This window comes from Mustela erminea, chromosome 3 (assembly GCF_009829155.1).
Source record: "Mustela erminea isolate mMusErm1 chromosome 3, mMusErm1.Pri, whole genome shotgun sequence".
Taxonomy (NCBI): Eukaryota; Metazoa; Chordata; class Mammalia; order Carnivora; family Mustelidae; genus Mustela; species Mustela erminea.
The window spans coordinates 130,830,836-130,850,564 of NC_045616.1; the positions used below are offsets into that span (position 1 = coordinate 130,830,836).

General features: G+C 44.0%; 1 protein-coding gene across 4 annotated transcripts in view; it reads right to left on the reverse strand.

Moving 5' to 3' along the window:
• The window catches only part of GHR (growth hormone receptor), a 258,372-nt gene that overhangs the window by 66,867 nt on the left and 171,776 nt on the right, over window positions 1-19,729 (reverse strand). For all 4 annotated transcript variants that reach the window (XM_032337498.1, XM_032337495.1, XM_032337496.1 and 1 more), the window contains one exon: window positions 7,417-7,482. In XM_032337498.1, coding sequence (XP_032193389.1) covers window positions 7,417-7,482 — 66 coding nt within the window. The remainder of the gene's footprint in view (window positions 1-7,416; window positions 7,483-19,729) is intronic.

Here is a 19,729-nt window from a genome sequence, read left to right on the forward strand (position 1 = left end):
TAGTTTGCCAACCCCTAGTTTAAATAACGGTTGACCTCAAAAGAAAATAGCTTATTTCGCATCACAGAAGCCAAATGACATGTAAATCAGTTCCTTATAAATCAAAAATTCTTGGAAAGTTGCATAACTTCTTTTCTAAGTGATAAGTTTTTGATTGAGTAATGAATCACCTCTTGAGGGGCGCCTGGGTGGCTTAGTGGAGTCAACATCTACTTTCAGCTCAGCTCATGATCCTGGAGTCCTGGGATGGAGCTCTGCATTGGGCTCCCTGCTGGGGAGTGGGGAGAGTCTACTCCTTTCTATGCCCCTTCCCCTGCTGTTTTCTCTCTTGCTCTCAAACAAATAAAATCTTAAAAAAAAAAAAAATCACCTCTTGAGTTACTTTTGGTTTAAATATATATTGTTTCATACTGCATATATCTACCATGAAGCATGCTCTTACCTAAACTACTATTCCATGGCCCCTGTGCTTGAATTCCATAAATCTTTATAAATGTGATGTATCATCTGCTTTTACGTATATAGATTAATTTGTATTAAGGTCAGTGTCCACCGACATAACGAATCCCAGTTTTTTTCTCAGCGTACACGAGCACATTGTCTGAAAAAGTCATTTATCAAAACAGGAGCTAGCGTGGGCCCAGTTCTGGGGTTCTTTCTCTAGACAGACTCCCGTGTGCAGAAGCCAGAGTTCCCTTGGGATCCGTGGTTACAGGGCTGGTTTTCAAACAGCCAGCAGTGAGTCAGAAAGTTGCAGGCTAGAGGGACTCAAAGGTCACAACCAGCGTTGTTGGGAGGCTTTCACGTTCTAGAGTCTACAAAGTAGTCCCCACCCACCGAGGTCGCCCATGGTAAAAGAACGTTGATCTTGGATTTCATCCTTGAAAAATGTGTGTTATGCTTTGGAGGAGAAACAAAACTAGAAACTGGGTATATGGAGCACACAGAGGCCCAGGAGAACTCTGAGGAAGATGTTTCATCATCTTTCTAAGACTTTAAAAAAAAAAAATTACTTCTAAGATCAAGGCTTTGAGAGGTCTATGCCCACAGATTTCTAAATATTTTGTTACTGTTTGGATTCCAAAAGACATGAAAGACCCTGACATGTGTCTACAACCAGCCAGGAGCTGCAGGTGCTTGGGGAGGCTGGCTTTGAACTGTGGGCTTAGTCCCCACCGCAGAGAGTTCACGAACGCCAGCCTCAGCCTAATGCACAGTGAATAGGTCTCTTGGAAATTCAGTGGTGAATATCTCCTTACCACTGACACTGATTAGGGCGGAGCAAATTGCCTGGAGTTGAAGGAGGATAAAAGAGTTCAGGCCTAAATATTTATCTTACAAAGAATCCTCGTCTCCCGACAATTACACGTGAACACAGGACTGACTGTGAATGAGGAAAATAATAATAATAATGACAGGACACTAAGACCTGAAAACTAATAGCAGACACTATCTGGGTATTTCAGGCTAGAAAAAAGTCCCTGCCAGGGCTACATTTTGTGGTAATTGAACACTTGTTATTTGAATTATCCATAATACACCATTATCTACGCTTTCTTTTGCTTCTTTAGAGACAGGTACAAAGTAGTGCTCTGACAGTATCTTCTTCACTCTCATGTTGGTGGGTTACAATGCGTAGGAAAGCTGTTTTCCTTGTACTTCCATTGCTTCTTGTGTAAAGTGCATCATTCTACCCGTCTGCCTCCTACTTCAGAGAAGCAAGGAAGGGGCGAAATAGCAGGATGCTTCGCAGTATCTGGAGATTAGTCAGGAAGGGCCACCACTAGTCTGGGTGCGAGAGAGAGCCAACATAAACACGGTTTCCTTAAAAGGGATCATAATAATCTGTGTTTACTTACTGCGTCGTTTACTGAATTATTTATAAACAGTAGCCTGTCAAGAATTCAGCATCGGCTTCCATGTCTGAACCACTCTCCAGAGCACGTCCAAAGCTCACATTCTTGGTTACAGAGAAAAGCTGCACTGTCTAAGATGCGGCCCTGTGGAGATACACTCTCTTGGCGGGGTGTTCATTATGGCTACATCATCAGCTAGCGAGCCCTCGATGAAGACGGGCCCTCAAAGCTGAGACCAGTGGTGGGTCCCAGGCAGGAGCCAGGCCCTTAGCCCCTTGGCAGGTGACGTGCCCAAAGGACACACAGTGACGGCACAGAGAGGTCCTGCAGCAGATCCCAAGACTAGACTGTGACCCCAGGGCCTGTAACCTGAAGTTAAGGTTCTGTGGAAGGCTTTCTGGGAAAGAAGGTATGTGTTTATAGGAACGGAGAAGAGAAATTTCTCCCCCTGTACAGCTTTAGCCCTCTCCCTTCCTCAATGCCTGCTGAAGGACATAGAGGTGCTGTGTGCTAGCCAAAGAGTAATTAAGATATTGGAGGAAACCTGTTATTTATTTATTTTTAACTTTTGGGTGTGTGCATAGAAAACCCAACAACTATTCATTAAACACTTGGTGTGTGCCGGGTACATCCCAGGTACTGCGGGCTACAAGGATGTGTAAGAGGCAGGCCCTCCCCCTGATGAGAGAACAGTCTATTCTAAGGGCCTAGAAAGCGTACAAAAGAACTCATAAGGTTGAAACAAATGACCGAAGATTAAGGCCCAAGTTGAGTGCAGGACATTTCATCCAGGTCAATCCTAATACTTGTTGGAATAAACTAAGGGCCATGAGAGAATACAACACACATCATGGCCAGGTGCTATTCGAACTCTTTTAAATACATCAACACTTGTAATTCTCACAACAACTGTGAGGTAGGTACTACTAGCATCCTTATTTTATTACAAATTTTTTTTTTTATTTTATAAAGATTTTATTTATTTATTTGACAGAGAGTGAGAAAGCAAATGCGGGAGAGGCAGGCAGAGGCAGAGGGAGCAGCAGACTTTCCGCTGAGCAGGGAGCCCATTACAGGACTCGTTCCCGGGACCCTGGGGTCATGACCTCAGTCCGAGGCAGACATTTAACCGACTGAACCACCCAGGTGCCCAGCATCTCTACTTTAGAGATAAACACACAAAACAAAACAGAACCAAGGTACAGACAGCTTATAAAACTTAGGGAAGTTCATTCAGGAAGTATGCGGAGATCTGGGACTACAATGAGCTGTCTTGTTATCAGAGTGAGTTTTTTTCAAGTCCTGTGTTACATACTATCTCTCCTTAAGAAAAAGCGAGAAAGGCCTACAGAGATTCCAAAATGAAAGTACTCATCCTCTGATGGGATGCTTTAAATATGGGATGCTTTAAATATCCATGAAGGATGTCCTGACTCAGAGGAAAGAGGAGGGAATTTCTGGCAAAGGGGTCCATGGGAAAGGATATGATGAAGCAGGAAATGCAGGGACACAGACATGGGTGTCCACAGTATACAAGAGAGATAAAGCTAGAAAAGCATGGAGGATCCATGTCATGGACCTTCTTGAATGCCAGGGAGAGGAGTTTATTCATATCCTAGAAAGCCAGGGCGGGGGGCTCCTGAAGGAAATGGGGCAGAAGAACCACTGTACCACATGCAGGCAGGAAGAAGGAATATGGTAGCAGAGAGCTGGATGGCTGGGAATAGGGAAAAACAGGAGGTAAGAACAAGAAATGAGCAGACGAGGACGGAAGTTCAGCTAAGAACAGAAGACAAGGACCTGCAGAGATGACGACTTCTATCCCCAATTTCGGTCTCATCATCAGGTTTTTACTGAAAAGTACCTCATAGTTATGAAGGAAGCTGTGAACTTCTCAGACTTGAAGCAATTCTTGTGTTGTGCGCATCTAAGAGGCTAGTCTTCTGGGATGCTTTCAAAACTTAACTCTGACCTCAGTCATTGATGTGTGTGTTCAGAATGCCTGTTTTCATAAAACCTTGGACTAATTTATGCTCCAAGCGCCAGTCAGTGAGACGTCCATATTTTTTCCAGTTGGATATTCATTTTAATTTAAAGAGGAAATGCCACTGATCACAAAATTTACACTTTCAGAGAAGATGTAGTAAATTCAGTGAAAAGGAATGACTTAAACATGAGAGGGAAAGCAAAAATATTCAGAAAGATGTGCAGGATGTCTGTCTGTCAATGCTGGTCAGCAATAGAATTAGGTTTAGGATCTGCACCTAAAGACGTAGGAACTTAGGAGTTGACGGTTCCTGCCGTCCACACAGCTAGAATGTGCTTCTATCACCGGCTCACGACAGGAAACCCATCGGGAGGGGACTTTGGGCTTCCTGGTACAGAGGTGTTAGGCAGGCACACAGGCAGTGGTTCCAAATCTGGAGACAAAGTGCAGCCTGTGTGACTGAGCAGGGAGGGAACAAAGAAGCACATACTTGGGTCAGACTCTGATCAGTGCAAACCCCTCGTCTACGGTTGCCATACTACAGCCTTTGCCTGTAAGGAAGCTGTCCTTGGAGCAGAAACCATTTGAGTCCCATGAGTCCTTACCGTGCCAGAACATGTGGGGGTGACGAATGTGTCATTAACACAGGTGGGGAGATCTGATTCTCTCGGACGGCTCCAGCCAGCCGAGAGGCTCCACAAGGGGTGTCTTTGGGACTTGCCAAGTGTGGGGAAGGATGGTAACCAGGGAGCTGTTCAGGCTGCTTCCATTTAATTAACTTATTTGCAGTATCATTTATTCCTTACAGTGTTTAAGGTACCATTTTAGGTGCTATGAGTTACATAGCTACAAATAAGATACAGCTTGTTCGCAATCCAGATGGGGGAGATGAGAGAAATATGCAATAACTCTACTGCCGAGCAGCCTCTTATCTATTCCTTAAAAGTGGTGCAAACTAGCACGATCTCTCTTGAAGACAAGTATGGAGAAGGGAGGCACTGTCTCAGGCCAAGGGTCAGAGTGTCCCTGATGAGCTTTAAAGTATGGGCAGGGTTTATAGTTCCAGAATGAGGGGTGAGGTGGCAGGAGGATTGTTCTGGAAGATGGGCTGACATGAGCAAAGTCCCAGGAGAGTACTAAGTAGTGTAGACTTATCAGCTGGGGTGAAGGATGTTGGATTTCAGTGTTTTGGGACAGGTTTGCAGTTTGAAATTTGGGTTGTTTAGAGCAGAGTGATATGTTGGGCTCTTAAAATTGTCACTGGCATACAAGAAAGGAGAGGTGAGTGGGGGCAGGAGAGGCAGGGAAACAGCGATGAAGGGGTTACTGCAGTAGCCCAAGAATAAAGTCAAGGGGGCCAGCAGAGGTGGGCGGCATTTATTTATGTTAGCTCAGTTCTGGGTAGAACTTTTTCTGAGAGGGTTGTAATTTTTTTTCCCCCCTCCGTGGGGGTTTTGCTTTGAATCTGAGAATTTAGAAAAGTGCAGAGAGGAAACGTATGACTTGTAACTGCATAATGATAGGACATTTCATGTTGAACACTAGCTTCTTGAGTAAAAGTATCTCCTGAGTGAGAACAGGCGCTCCCTGACGTCAGGACACCACCTTTCGCATTCCCTTCTTCCCCAGACCACAGAGCTGGTGCTGGGTGTGCAGCAGAGAGGCAAATGCTTGTCAAACAGTGACAGTGTACAAGGTGAGGTGACGTGAGCACCAGGGTCTGTCACATCTCAGTGAGATGCTCAGATGACAAAGGTGGCCGTGCCTCCCAGCCTGTGCTGTGTGGGAAGTGAGCACTGACAGACACATCCACCGTCAGGGGTAACTTTATGCAGTCAGTCTTGGGATGGAGGAGAGCTAATTTTGATCAGGGGAAGCTACGACAGTATTCCTTTTTGTGTGGGCAGGTCAGGATCTACGTGATATGTCACAGATGAAGGATAACTAGGATTCTTGCTTACCACAAAGACAGAAAGTCAACATATGTCAAGCAACATAGCAGGGGTTTCTTCATACCCAGAGGCTGTACCACAACAAGGGCCCATGCTTAGGTTCCTTTCCCCGTGACTTCACAAATAAGATGGAAAAAACTGTACCCCCTTTGGGGGAAAGAGAAGGGCAGTGTGCTATGTTTGTGTGTGAAGGACGGACAAATGTGGGATGCAACGTGCACCGTCAGTAGAACATTCTCCCTTTTTAAGTTTTTAACTTCAATTCTAGTATAGTCAGTGCAGGGTGTTATGTTAGTTCCAGGTACACAATATAGTGATTCAACAATCCTATTCATAGGAAAACATTTTTAGCTGATTCCTTCTCATTCCCTTGCAGGAAGTAGCAATAAGTCACACCGTCTGCTGCATGAAGACTTTGAAATACACAGCTGGAATTACCCAAACATGACCAAAAAGACACCTTTTTTTATAACCCCTCACATTAATTATGGAGCAGATGAACATGTCCGAGGCTTCTAAAACAGAGGTTTGTAAAGAGTTTGTGGCCTGCCACAACAGATAAGTGGATGCCACTTGCAAAAAACAGCACTAACCCTCCCTCTGAGTCATCTACAAGGATTTACATCTCATTTTGAAATTTACTCTCCAGTTATGTCCTAAAATCCAAATTATGGTTTCATGACTCCGGAACAGCCAATGGAACAGCAATGGCGTACGGTCAGTTAGGTACATGGTCTTCCCTTCCTTTACCGTTCATGAGGACTCTGGGGCATATGTCAAATGATGAGAAAATCCTTCCCTGGAATTTAATTAAAGGCACCTGCAACGGATGAGGATTTGCTTTAGGTCATGTGAGGAATTCAGAAGAAGCATAAAAAGTGGGTCTTGTCTTCAAGCTCAACGTAATCACTTCGTTCATGCAGCCCACACAGCACCTTGAGTTCTGCATGTGGTACTACCATATATGCTCAAGTCCTGTAGAGGTACATCTATTGTGCAGCAACGGACAAAGTTTCATGGGAACAAGGAGGCAGAACAAGTCTTTGGTGTTAGATAATTTAGAGAAGCTTCCCCACAGAGCTGATGTCTGAGTCCAGTCTTGGGGATGCAGAGGAGATTGTCAGAGGCCACGAGGAAGATATGCAACGGCATTTTAAAGAGAAAAGATAGCTCATTTGAAGGCAGAGTTTTGGAGCATAAGATGACACGACTGACAACTTTAACTGTCAGTGTGATCACGAGGTATAGAAATATCTCACAACCATAATAACGATATAATACCCGATTTATGAAAGGAGGTAAGTTCTTAAAGTCAATAAACTATCGTCAACACACACTGTTGGTCCACAATGTTATTTACTCTTTTTTTCCTTCTCATTAATTTGGTTTTACTTAACTTCTAAGGATAAGCAAATCAGAGAAATAAAGCAGCAGCCTCGCAGTGAGGCTGAAAATGACATCCTTTAAAAATATATATATATATTTTACTTATTTGTGCAATTTCCATCAGTCCTGCATCTGGGTACCAAATCTCAAACGCAGCAAAGAGAGGATAGCAGGCTGAATCACAGTAAAGCATGGGAAAGATCACTGCTGATAGAAAAAGGACTGAAATTCTTACTTGTCCCTGGGCCTGGATTAACCCTTTGCAGACTCTGGGATGCTCTGCCAAGGATCGCTGGTGTGGCTGGAACAGAGAGAGAAGAAAACCATTAGTCACCCCTCTGAAAATGGTCTGATGTGACCCCATTACAATTTTACTTTCCAGTGACAAACTGTGACCTGGCCCAACCTCACAATACTTCTCGTCCTTGTTTTCCGTCTTTCTTTTTAAAATTAAAATCACACCTACCCTCTAAAAAGAACTCAAAAATATCAGAACACATGGAAACCCAGGTTTAGTCACCTCTGGTCTCTTGGCTAGATGTGGTCAGGAACAACGCAAAAATGCCTTCCTAGAACATTTAAGTCCAAGCTTGAGTCTTGCTAATGAAAATGGAGAGGGACATAAATTCTATTTTTTTTTTTTTCAAAACCGTATTAAAAACTGTTTGGTCAAACAAGTTTATTCTTGGAAATAAACATGTGAGCAATCCCAGGAATGGGGAAGGGATGAGGGGAACTGAAAAGTTAGCACGGACACGGAGCTTTGTGACGTGAGACGGGCAATGAGTCATCGATTCTAAAAGCAGTTATAAGTCTATGGATACTACTATTATGTGGCATTAAAATGAGAAGAACGGAAAAGGATTAGTGTAGTTGTCATTGAACTGTTGAACCGGGTTGTTTTGATACGAGTATGCAACCTTTATCTAGGCTTGGTGGAGAGGGGATTTTTCTAGGATTCTACACCTCCTTAGAGGGGCGCTGTGGTCCAGGCTCACGATGAACTCTGAGCCTCACCTGAAAGCAGGGAAACTGCTGATGCTTCTGGCCCTTGGTAGAAATCCACAAACAACGCTAAGACATCTTTCTCCGATTATAAAAATAGGGCGAGGAACAAAACAGAGGTGCTCTAGGCAGGGAGCTGAAATTCCTGTCCTTAATTTCAGAGGCAGGTGAGTCCTGCCCACCTGCCCAGATCCACTTTTCAGTGGCCCTTTTCACTAGCCCCTCCCACCAGCTACCAGTAGGAAGCTGCTCTCGGGGCTGGTGTTCATGATAATAGAACCGAACAGATGAAGTTAAGAGTCTCTCATTAAACTCCGCACAATTCTAACCTTTGAAGGCCTTTCGGTCTGGGCATATTAGTGAGGGCATTTTTCCAAATGAAGTTAGGCTTTGGGGGTTTCGTTGAGTTCATATTTTAAATTCTGTACAAATACGAGTTCTGAAAAGTATTTCTTTTTATTCTCTAAGTTTCAATATTAGAAGCTCATTTGCTGCCAAATGCAATAAAGAATTATGACAAAAAGCAAACAGAATACACATTTACCTAGAGTAGCTAATGTATTACACATTGATTTTAATGTGCTCAGAAGGAAAATTGCATTTTATGGAAATCCCCTCAAGGCTACTTGACTAGATGCCTTGAGAGCCTAAGTCTTTATTACTACCATCATCTAGAACTTGTCCTCCTCCAATTCCTTGCTACAAACCAGAGAACACTTTGTTTTATGACCCTCTGCCTTAGGTTAGGCACTAAAACATTCTTCTCAGTTGAGGTTTGGCAAGTTTACATAATTTCTAACTGCAAATGACCTGTTTCACGGACAACTGTATACACCTTGAGAAACATCTGGTAGCTCAAAGGAAGAGTAAAATTAAGTCAATCACGGGAAGCCATACAATCATACGTGTTATTTTAGTTAAAATTATCCAGCAAGTGTGTCTCAATTTTCAGCTTAAAACTGGGAACACTTAATGGACACCATTTTCCAGGCACAGATCAGCAGCAAAGCTGACAAATTTCTCCAGAATGATGACTGAGATGGAATGTGGGGGTCAATTATGAGGCCCCAAGGGAGCGTGCAGAGCCAAACCTCGGCCCGGAAATGCCTGCGGAGCCCTGGCCACCCCTGACTCCTCACAAACCAGGATTTTGCTTTCCTTGCAGACAAGACATCTGGTGCTTTTCTCTTTATGATATCAGCATTTGGTAACATTTTCATAAAGCAAAAAGTCCTCCTCAGTTAACACTCTCCACAATATGTGATGAGTCAAGACATAAAAGGAACAAATGCTGTCCTCAAGGGAACATCGCAAATTTGCGCCAGCCCCACGAGGGTGCTGTATGCAAAAGCAAACACGATAAAAAAAAGTGCTTTCTTAGCAAACAGAGGGATCACGCTAAGTTGCCAATTTTAATTAGTGTCAAAGCTGTCCTTTCGTCTGTACGTGCAGAGCAGTGTGGGAGAAACAAACACAGGGTGTTTAACAATAAGTAGTTAATGAAAACTCCAATATATTTAATATAGAAGCTTTTAAGTGCCGGTGCCATAAGAGATCAGCTAGAGCCCCTGCCCTCAGCGAGCTCACAGTCTTCTGGGTGGAAGGAGTGGCCAAGCCATGGGTGGCTCTTAACAGCTTCCGGGGGAGGGGGACTCCTTGAGACAGGTGCTGAACTTGGGATGAACAGACAATGGAGAGAAAGGGAAAGGCAGCTGGGACCACGGGAACTGCTGCACCAAGGCCAAGGTGAGACACAGCTTGGGCAGGTAAAGAGCTCTGATCTGTCTGTCGGGAGTGGGCAGAGCACAGCTGAATTGGGGTGTGCTGAGTTGGGGGAGAAGTCAGGGACATCTTGGGGATGGTCTTTCCAGAGAACTTAATTTTGATCCTGCAAACACTGTAGAAATCCTGCCTTCCAGTGCTCTGAGGTAGAGCTCCTCACAGCGGACCTGCCCAAGAACAGGATCCCGAGACTAGAACTAATTGCCACCTAATCTTTCTTACTTATGCCCAACCTGGTACTCAACTTCCCAACTATGGTACGTATCTGTTTCTCCATCTATAAAGTGGGGACAGTGACAGCATCTATACATGCAACATTCGATTCAGTTAGTACACGCAATATACCAAATATAGAATATAAATGTTAGATTTTTTTTTTTTTTTAGGAAGGAGGGTCAGGGAGGGGGAGAATCTTAAGCAGGCTCCATGCTGAGTGCAGAGCCAGACATGGGGCTTGATCTCACAACCCTAAGATCGCGGCCTGGACCAAAATAAAGAGCTGCATGCTTGGGGCGCCTGGGTGGCTCAGTGGGTTAAAGCCTCTGCCTTCGGCTCAGGTCATGATCCCAGAGTCCTGGGATGGAGCCCCACGTTGGGCTCTCTGCTCAGCAGAGAGCCTGCTTCCCCCTCCCTCTCTCTCTGCCTGCCTCTCTGCCTACTTGTGATCTCTGTCTGTCAAATAAATAAAATCTTTAAAAAAAAAAAAAAAGAGTTGCATGCTTAACTGACTGAGCCATTCGGGTGCCTCAATGTTAAGTATTCTTATCATAGCTATGATTATGGTCAGTTTTTATTGCTAGCCACTACCCTGAAAGCAAGGCACATCTTTTCCCATGGAGACCTTGAAAGTGTTTTTACACTAGACCATGTGAGCCGAGGGCTTCACACTTGAGGAGAGAATGCTGCCCTAAGTCCAGTGAGACCCCACTATTTACCTGTGCTGTGCAGGCTGTATGTAGGTAGCATGACTCTGGGGCAATGATTACAGTAGCGTAGGGGATGGAAATCTACTTGTGTCCCAGATTCAGCCTGGGACTAAATGCAGTCCCTCCCAGCTCTAGTAATTTAGTGACTACTCCATCAGGACGGGAGCTAGAGCAAGAGGATCAGTATTCTGGGGAGTACTGTAATTTACCAGTTGTGCAGCAATGGCATCTAGAACCAGCCCCAGACCGACCCTACAGACACAAATAAGTAAACTTAGCTACTGATCGCGGTAACCATTCTACACGCGATGAGATATAATGTAAAGGGCCTCACACGGTGGCTGCTGTAAACCAAGCCTTGGTGAATGTCAGCTATTGTTATCACTAGTAGCTTACAATAATGATAATGATGATATAAGTGCTATGACATCTCTACCTCAAGACTTCCTCTGTGATCATCATTCTGCGATATATCCATCCATCAGATCATTATGCTGTACACCTTAAACACACACAATGTTTTATGTCAATTTTATCTCAACAGAGCCGGGAAAAAGAACTTCTTCTGAGAGCTTTTGCTTTCTCCTTCAGGCAGGTTAGTTGTTCTCAACCCAACAGCCCTGGATATTGACTTTTTTTTTTTTTTAAAGATTTTATTTATTTGACACAGAGAGGGAGAGTACAAGCAGCAGGAGCAACAGAGGGAGAGGGAGAAGCAGGCTCCTTGTTAAGCAAGGAGCCCAATGTGGGGCTCAATCCCAGGACCCCCGGATCATGACCTGAGCTGAAGGCAGAGGCTTCACTGACAGACCACCCAGGCGCGGCTACATATTGCCTTTGCACCCCTTGAGGTCACTACTCCCTTGCCTCCCGTCACTCCTGTGAGGCACAGTGAATTTCTTGAGGTGGATATTTCATCTTTGTACCCTCCGTGAGGAGCACACGCCATGACACCTTGTAGAATTACAGTGTTTGCTAAATAAATGAGGCAAATGAAGATGAATCACAAATCCTTTAAACTTGGGGGCTAAAAGGGAATCAAATAAAAATAATCTGTTCTCAGCAAATTGTGTTTCTCCCAGGAAATCTCAAGTTTGCTTGACTACTTTCCCTGTCTTGTTGACATCTATTTATCCTTGACCACACATCAGAAATGTTCTCTCCTTGAGTTTCCACGTCTAGAACTCTTTCCAGACCCACCCCTCGCCTTCTCTCTCCTTTTCTGTCAAACTATGATCAGTATCACTACAGAGTATTCAGTTTAGTTATCTCCCTCCAACCTGCCCCTGCAGTAAGGTTCAAGGTCAAGCTCAGTGTTTGGTCACACTGATGCCGCACCCCAAACTGTCTTGTGGTCTGTGAAGGGGTTGGCTGATGGCCAAGTTAAAAAATGTGAGGTGCTTCTATCTCACATTTATTGTGTGCTTAAAATGCACCAGGCACTATGCTTTCTGGACTTCCCCTTTTTAACTCCACAACGACCCTCTGCAGCATTATTATGAGTTAGTTACATTTTATGGACGGGGGTTGGAGGTTCTGACCAACTAACTAACCTGTCCTGGGCTTCCCAGCGGTTACACGGTAGAAGCCAAAATTGAAGTGGAGCCAGATTCTGACTGCGCCCCACTCTCCTGTTCCCCAAACTTCCTGACCACCAAGAGCCACTATGGCGTTTGTTCAACACGTGGACTCCAAAGTCCTGTCTCTATCTACAGGATCTGAATCTCTAGGGAACTGGTCAGTCTATTGGCAAGGTCCTGAGAAGCCGTATGCTTCTCTTCTACACCCCCATTCCCCAGCCAGGTGATGCTTAGGATGAGACACATTTGAAATGTTGCTCTGCTCAGAGTTACTGGGTCCTTTGGGGCTCCCCTGCTAGGACTGCTCACCGTGTGCCTACAGTTAATGCTCACCGGGATGCACCTACTACAGTACGGGCTGATTTGTTTGAATACCACAGACATCCTGGAAAGTTCTGCTGCTGGGGCCAGGCTACTAAGGCTCTGGGCAGAAATATCCCTCAGGGGTCAACTTATGAGAAGCCAGGTAAGACTGGAGACAGGCTGGCAGCCCGGATTTCTTTGGCTCTGTCATCCAGTGATGTTACACAGCAGGTCCCAAGGCTGTTACTGTCTTCTTGGTCATGACTGCCATCTGGCACACCAAATCGGGGCCCGACGGCAGTGATAATTCTACGCTGGAATTTCCTTTCCTTTGTGGCTCCCTGGGTTGGCTGAATACCCATTTGCAGTTTCTCCCGGGCTGAAGTATATTATCTTGTACACATTATGACTCTTGGCCGCGCTAAAGAAGACCGTGAAATCTAAGCAGGAAATCTCGGGCCTTTGGAACAGACCCTCTTACCTCCCCAGAGCTCTGAGAGGGAGTGAGCTTCTCCCGTACCGAACAGTAAATCACAGAGCATGGGAGATAATTTAAACAAGCAAACAGAAAAGAACCACAAAATAACGCGGGTGATTTCAAAAACCTTCTAACGCTAAAGAAGCTGCTTTACAGACAATATCTAACAATTTGGAAGAGAAATCAGCGTCAGGAAAAACCCACATGGCTGAAATAAATCTGGAGTGGTGATATTTTGCTGTAAATGTATTTTGAGAGTAGCTGGGCCTCAAGGTAAGACTCAATGATTCAGGGAGAGATCTTAAAAGACCTTTTCTCACAGGTCAGCCCCTGGCTTTGTGGGCCTAATGGGGGAGGTTTCCTAATAATAACTTCAAGCTTCACATACTCCTTTCCTGTCTGGCAGTGGTCTCCTTGGCGAGTTTTTTTTTTTTTTTTTTTTAAATCTTTATGCACATACTGAGGACATCTGCTTGTAATTAAAGGCAGATACTAGGGCCTGGCATTTCCCAAGCAGCCCTCTCGGTGATAACGCCAGTTAAAGGTGCCATGATTAAAGGAGGACACAGTGGTGGGTTTTTGTTGTTGTTGTTGTTGTTGCTGTTTCTAAGAACTAAAAGGAGCAATTAATATGAAAGGCGGCTCAGCTCTCGGCTGGCTGCTGGCTCGCATCTTCCTTCGGCAAAGCTTCCCAGCAATTTCTCTGGCTTTCCCTTCCAACCACTACAAGAACAGTTAAACACCCTGCCCAGCTAGCCGCTCCTAAAGCTGCTTTTCATTATGGAGACAGCAGGGGTGTCAACACCAGGCGATGGGCAGTAAGCCAGCCCTCTGTGCCATGTGACAGCCGGGGCACAGAGCCATTGCAGCCAACACTACGAAGGGCAACCAGAATCCAAGGTTGGCACTAGGCCAAGATCAATACTAGGTAGGCCAGTCGGGGACAGAGGACTGAGAACGGAAGGACAGACAAAGAGAGTATTCAAAGGTCAGACTGAGGCGTAGGGAGAAAGGCAGAAGTGTCTCTTCCCTTGCAATGTTGCTGTAGGTGTTTTTAATACCTGTGAATCCACTCATTAAAGCAGTAGAGTCAGAATGATTTAATCAAGTCCAAAGCTCAGACGGTGACTCAGAGATGGCGGGCTGGACCTGGCACCTCTTCTCAATTTTGTATTCAATGGCATCACGTCATCAACTTGCAATCAGCCATAGTGGGAACAGCGACCCAATTAATGTTGGCAAATGCTACGTATCAATGCTCCCCGCCATCTAATACTATGGAAATACCATCCACCTTCCAAGATCAGTTTGAGTGTATTCTCCTCCTTGAAGTGTTTATCTTCTCCCAGTTGGAATTCATCTCTCCATTCTTTGTGTTTTTACAACACTTAAGACAACAATAACAACAACACGTGGACCATGGCAATGTTTCCTCCTACGGTCTTAGGCATCTGACTTGTTCTGTAAATGATAAATTCCTTGTGGTTTGAAGGCAAGGACCACGTCTCACTCTCCTTTGGATTCACCATTCTTTCTTCATTGGATTCGTCAGTTTCTTCAATATCGTGAGTGCCTCATACATATTCATGAAGTTACTGAACATCTCAGCAGGAACTCTTCCAACAAGGAAAGTTGGGAGGCATCGTGACTTGACTTATATTATTACTTTGAATTATCAGATGTCTTGTGGCCCCTGGAGTATGAAATTGCACAAAAGATTCCCAAACACGTTACTAGATCCTATGATGAATGTCCTCCTGGGACCATGAATGCTCAAACTTGAAGCAAAGTCCACAATATTTTAACCCATTTTCAGGTACCTAGCTCTAACAGTATTCAGAGGGGGAAAAAAAGAATGAAAATGAGATTGCTTAACTTTCTCACGTTCCTTCTGTCGCCTGGATGGTGTATTTGCCTGGTTTTGCTTACAGCAGCAAGCCAGCCTTTGGATATCACGGTGTATGGTACTTGCTGCCCATTTAGGAGGCTGACGCTGGTAGGAGTGACCCTAAGTCCTGGGAACTGATAGTTTTGGCAGACTTATGGATCTTTTTGTTTAGACGGGTTACTGTTTCAGAAGCAAAGCATGTTGAGAGTGTCCTAAGAAAACATATATGTTGACAGAAGTTTTTAGGTGTATTTCCCTCTCTCTGGGCAAAGGCATCTATTGGCCTGGGTTCCTGCCACTCTGTCTCTTGTTTTCCAAACTCGACTTGTCAATTTCCATGTGACATTTCCTGAACAAAATCCTCCTCCCTTGGGAAATAGGTGTTTGTGAGCTAGAGAAAGCAATCTGCAGTCAGAATTGCAGTGTGTGAGCTCTAAATGACATGCTATGTGTTGTCCTAGACGCTGGGGATACCATGGTGAAGAGAACAGAGGGGATTCTGCCTCTCTGGGCCCATGTTCTAGTGTGTGTGGGGAAGACCGTACAGGAGCTGCTACTGCTGTCAGACCTGTCCCTTATGGTGTGTCCTGCCAGCTTGAATCCCTTACTGTAATGGTTTGGAATTGGGAGGTGCTGGCATTAGGTTCTGAGACTATTTCGTGGATGGTTTTTGTTTTGTTTGGTTTTTGGTGTATGGTTTTAATTCATTAATTACCTTTATCACACTGTACTTGATCTGGGTTATAGATACAAACCAGAGGGCTTTTTTTATTTCATTTAAGATGTGTTTATATTAATATTTACATTGCGCACCTATTATGCACAAGGCACTACTCTGGGCATTGGGATATGGTGGTGAACAGATTAACACAGGCCCAAGGTTCATTCCTCCTTATTGCCCTAAATGGGTCCTTGGCAGCCAGATCAATGCATCTGTTTGCCATCTGGAACATTCTTGATTCTAGGTCTTTGCTCACCTTGTATCATTCTTCTTGCTTTCTTCAGGATAGGGAGAAGATCAGAGGTAACTCCCATTTTTGAGTGGGGCTAATAATTCAGGAAATGAAATAACGTACATCTGCTTAACAGAATGTCTGGCACATAGTAAATATGTAAGTTTAGTAATTATGTACTACTGAGTATTTATTATTATGATTGCCTCTCAATTAATGACATTTATTATTTTTGCTATTTATCTGATAGTTGCGTATGTCACTGTGTCTTGCACTATTTAGTTTGTATGTCTTTATATTCTTGCCCCCTCAACTAGATTGTAAGACCCTTGAAAGCAGAAGCCACATTTTATCTTTTCTAACACTGCACACAGTAGGACCTCAGTAAGTATCTGTAGTATGATGCCCATCTGGCCTTTTATTCTAACAACCCCTCCTTTTGATGTGTACCTATCAGATTATAGGTAAGTCAGTTAACAAAGAGTCTTAGTGGAACGTGATGTACCTTTTATAGCTATATTTGTCTCATCTGTATAGAGTAAAAACAAACCAAAAACAACCCAGAAAACTTTGACAGAGCTTCACTCAGATACTTGATTGAAAATGTTCAGATTCATTTTCTGAAGGCCAGTTTTGGAAAGAAATGGTTGGAACTCTGCTCTGTGGCTAACACGGGACCAGTTCCAAGAATTATTGTGCAATGGAAAATGGAAACTCTACCAAAAAGTGAATGGGGATGGATAAGGTGACAATCCACCATAGACACGTCCCTTGGCAGCAAGTTACCTGATGGTTATTTTTTTGCACTTTGTCCTTTCCCTTGCCTTCTGTTGTTCTTGGCTCCAGTAGAAGCAAGCTTCATGGGTGCTGAAGCTTACCTCTAAATCTAACTTTAGAGTTTCCAAAATGGACCCTTTCAATAACGTCAAAACAGTCAATCAAATCACATAACATCAATTTAAAGTGGAAAATTATACTGGGTATGAAAAAAAATTTTCTGACACTTTTCTGGAAGGAATATGTTTAAACTGAAAAGAAGCTACCTTTCTTTGTAACTATAGGGCAGGCACAGTCTTACAAGTCTAGAATCTTAGCTTTGTTTCTTTGCTTGAGTTATGTCTAATGTAATGATGATATGACATAAGAAAAAAAAAATCAAAAGCCTTATTGATAATCCACATGTGTCCCCGGTTCTGGCCATAGGCGCCTTGCACAGTGTGTCTTTGTGTCAGCCCGAAGGGGCAGCCTGCCCATAGGCTTTCTGGCGGGACAGGGACACTGTATGGCTTTAAGTGTTCTCTGATTGAATGTGGGAAAAGAAGCAGCTAGCCAAATTCTGAACAGAGTTTTTATTGTGCTGTGGCCAGAAGGTGAGGGGGAGGAAGAAGGACACTTCTGCCCTGCTCTACTTTCTGGTGGATATAAGCTAAAGGGACTGAGAGGGACACCTTTGGGTAGATGGGACAAAGGAAGACTGGGGACCTTATAGAGTTCAAGTTTAGGATCGGCAGCTCTTGCAAAAAGTCTACATATATTTATATTATTTAATTTACAATTATATTTATCTTAAATTTGCATGTAATTTACATTTATATTTAGCAAATGTCCTAGCAGCAGCTGGTACAACTTAGGAGCAACCAAAATAGCATATATGAGCACTGAGATCCCTACCGAGTCTTACTTGACCAGCTCCTCGCCCTAAATTACAAAATCTGGATTGCCGAGTTTCTTTTCAATGGGAGGAGTATATAGGGAAAAGGGATCTATAGAAGCCATTAATGGTGGGGCCACCAGCTTCATTTCAAATGAAGACCCCCAGGGGATGTTGCTCTTTTCTAAAGAATAATATCAAAAAATAAAAAAACTCCTCTGGAAATGATACTCTATTTTTGGGTTCCTAGGAGTCGTCCTCCCAGAATCTTCCTTCCTATTCCTGTATCTTTTAAGCCCTGTCTGAATGACTGACTCTACTTACGAGTTTCTTCTCCAAATCCCCTTCAGCTGTACTTTGACCCTTCCCCTTCCCCTCCACTAAATCTGCTTTAACCAAATCCAAAGGTTTCTTCTCAGTCCTTAGACTATCAATTTTTCAGATGCATTTGACTTAGTAGGACCATTGTCTTTTTTTTTTTTTAAAGATTTTTTATTTATTTATTATTTATTTGATAGAGAGAGATCAGAAGTAGGCAGAGCGCCAGGCAGAGAGAGAGGAGGAAGCAGGCTCCCTGCTGAGCAGAGAGCCTGATGTGGGACTCGATTCCAGGACCCTGAGATCATGACCTGAGCCGAAGGCAGCGGCTTAACCCACTGAGCCACCCAGGTGCCCAGTAGGACCATTATCTTAAAGATATGCTCATTGCCTAGCTTTTGTGATGTCAAATTTGCTCCTTTTCCCTTTTATTGCACCGGTGGCTCTTTCTCTGTCCCCTCTGTTGGCTTCTCTTCCTCTGTCTGACCTCTGAATATTATAGTGTTATAGACCCTTTGCTTCCACACATCCTTTTTCCCCCCCTTAAGAGAAATCTCCTCAAGTCTCATGGTTTGAAACATCATCTACACGCTGATGGTTCCATGATGGTTTCTATCTCTAGCGTTAGCCTCTCCACTGAACTCCAGACTCCACTCAACCCCTTTTGCATCTTCACTAGATATTCAATAAGTATCTCCATCAAAACGCAGAACTCTTGAGTAATCCCTGACAAAACCTATTCCTTCTCAACCCTTCACTGTCCTGTAAACTATTTTCCATCAACCCTGAAACTCAAGCCAAAAACCTGCAAGTCATTATTATTTCCTCACTTTCCCCAACTCCTACCCCGTGATTCAATCCATCGGTTTGATGTCGGTTCCATCTCAATTCAATGCTCTCCATCTCCTTTGCTATTTTTATAGTCCAAGCTCCCAACCTTTCGTGCTTGGACTATCAGCTTCCTACCCAGTCTTTCCACCTCCCCTTTGTCACCTTGCAATTAACCACTAAGATATTTCACAAGGTGATTTTTTTAAAACCATAAATCAAATCATGTTACTTCCCTGTCTAAAATTCTTCAATGGTTTAATGTGTACATGGACTAAAGTCCAAACTCCTTATAATGGCCACCAAGATCCCTTATGTCACAAACATGGCTGGCTGCCTACCCAGACTGCCTTCTCTCTTCCTCTTTCCTAACAGAATCTTAATTTTGTTCATGTAGCCCTTCCTCTGCAAGCAGCTCATGTGCCTCAAGGGAAGCTGACCCAAGCCCTACTGCATAAGCAGATATAATTGGATGGAGGGTCATTCCCATTGTCTTCTGCAGTTCAGGAGAGAGGATGTGGCGCAAAGGGAAACTTACTAAGTGAAAATTGAAGGGAAAAAAACTTATAGGATCACATAATTTCCTTCCTTTATCTATTCCACCCCAAGCCCAAAGATGAAGCTTATACACCTAACAGCAAAGACAAGAAAACTCTTGGAAAAGAAATCTGGAGGGCACCTGGGTGGCTCAGTAGGTTAAGCAACTGCCTTCAGCTCAGGTCATGATCCTAGAGTCCTGGGATCAAGTCCCGCATCAGGGTCCCTGCTTCATGGGGAGTCTGCTTCTCCCTCTGACCTTCTCTCCTCTCATGCTCTCCCTCCCTGTCTCTCTCTCA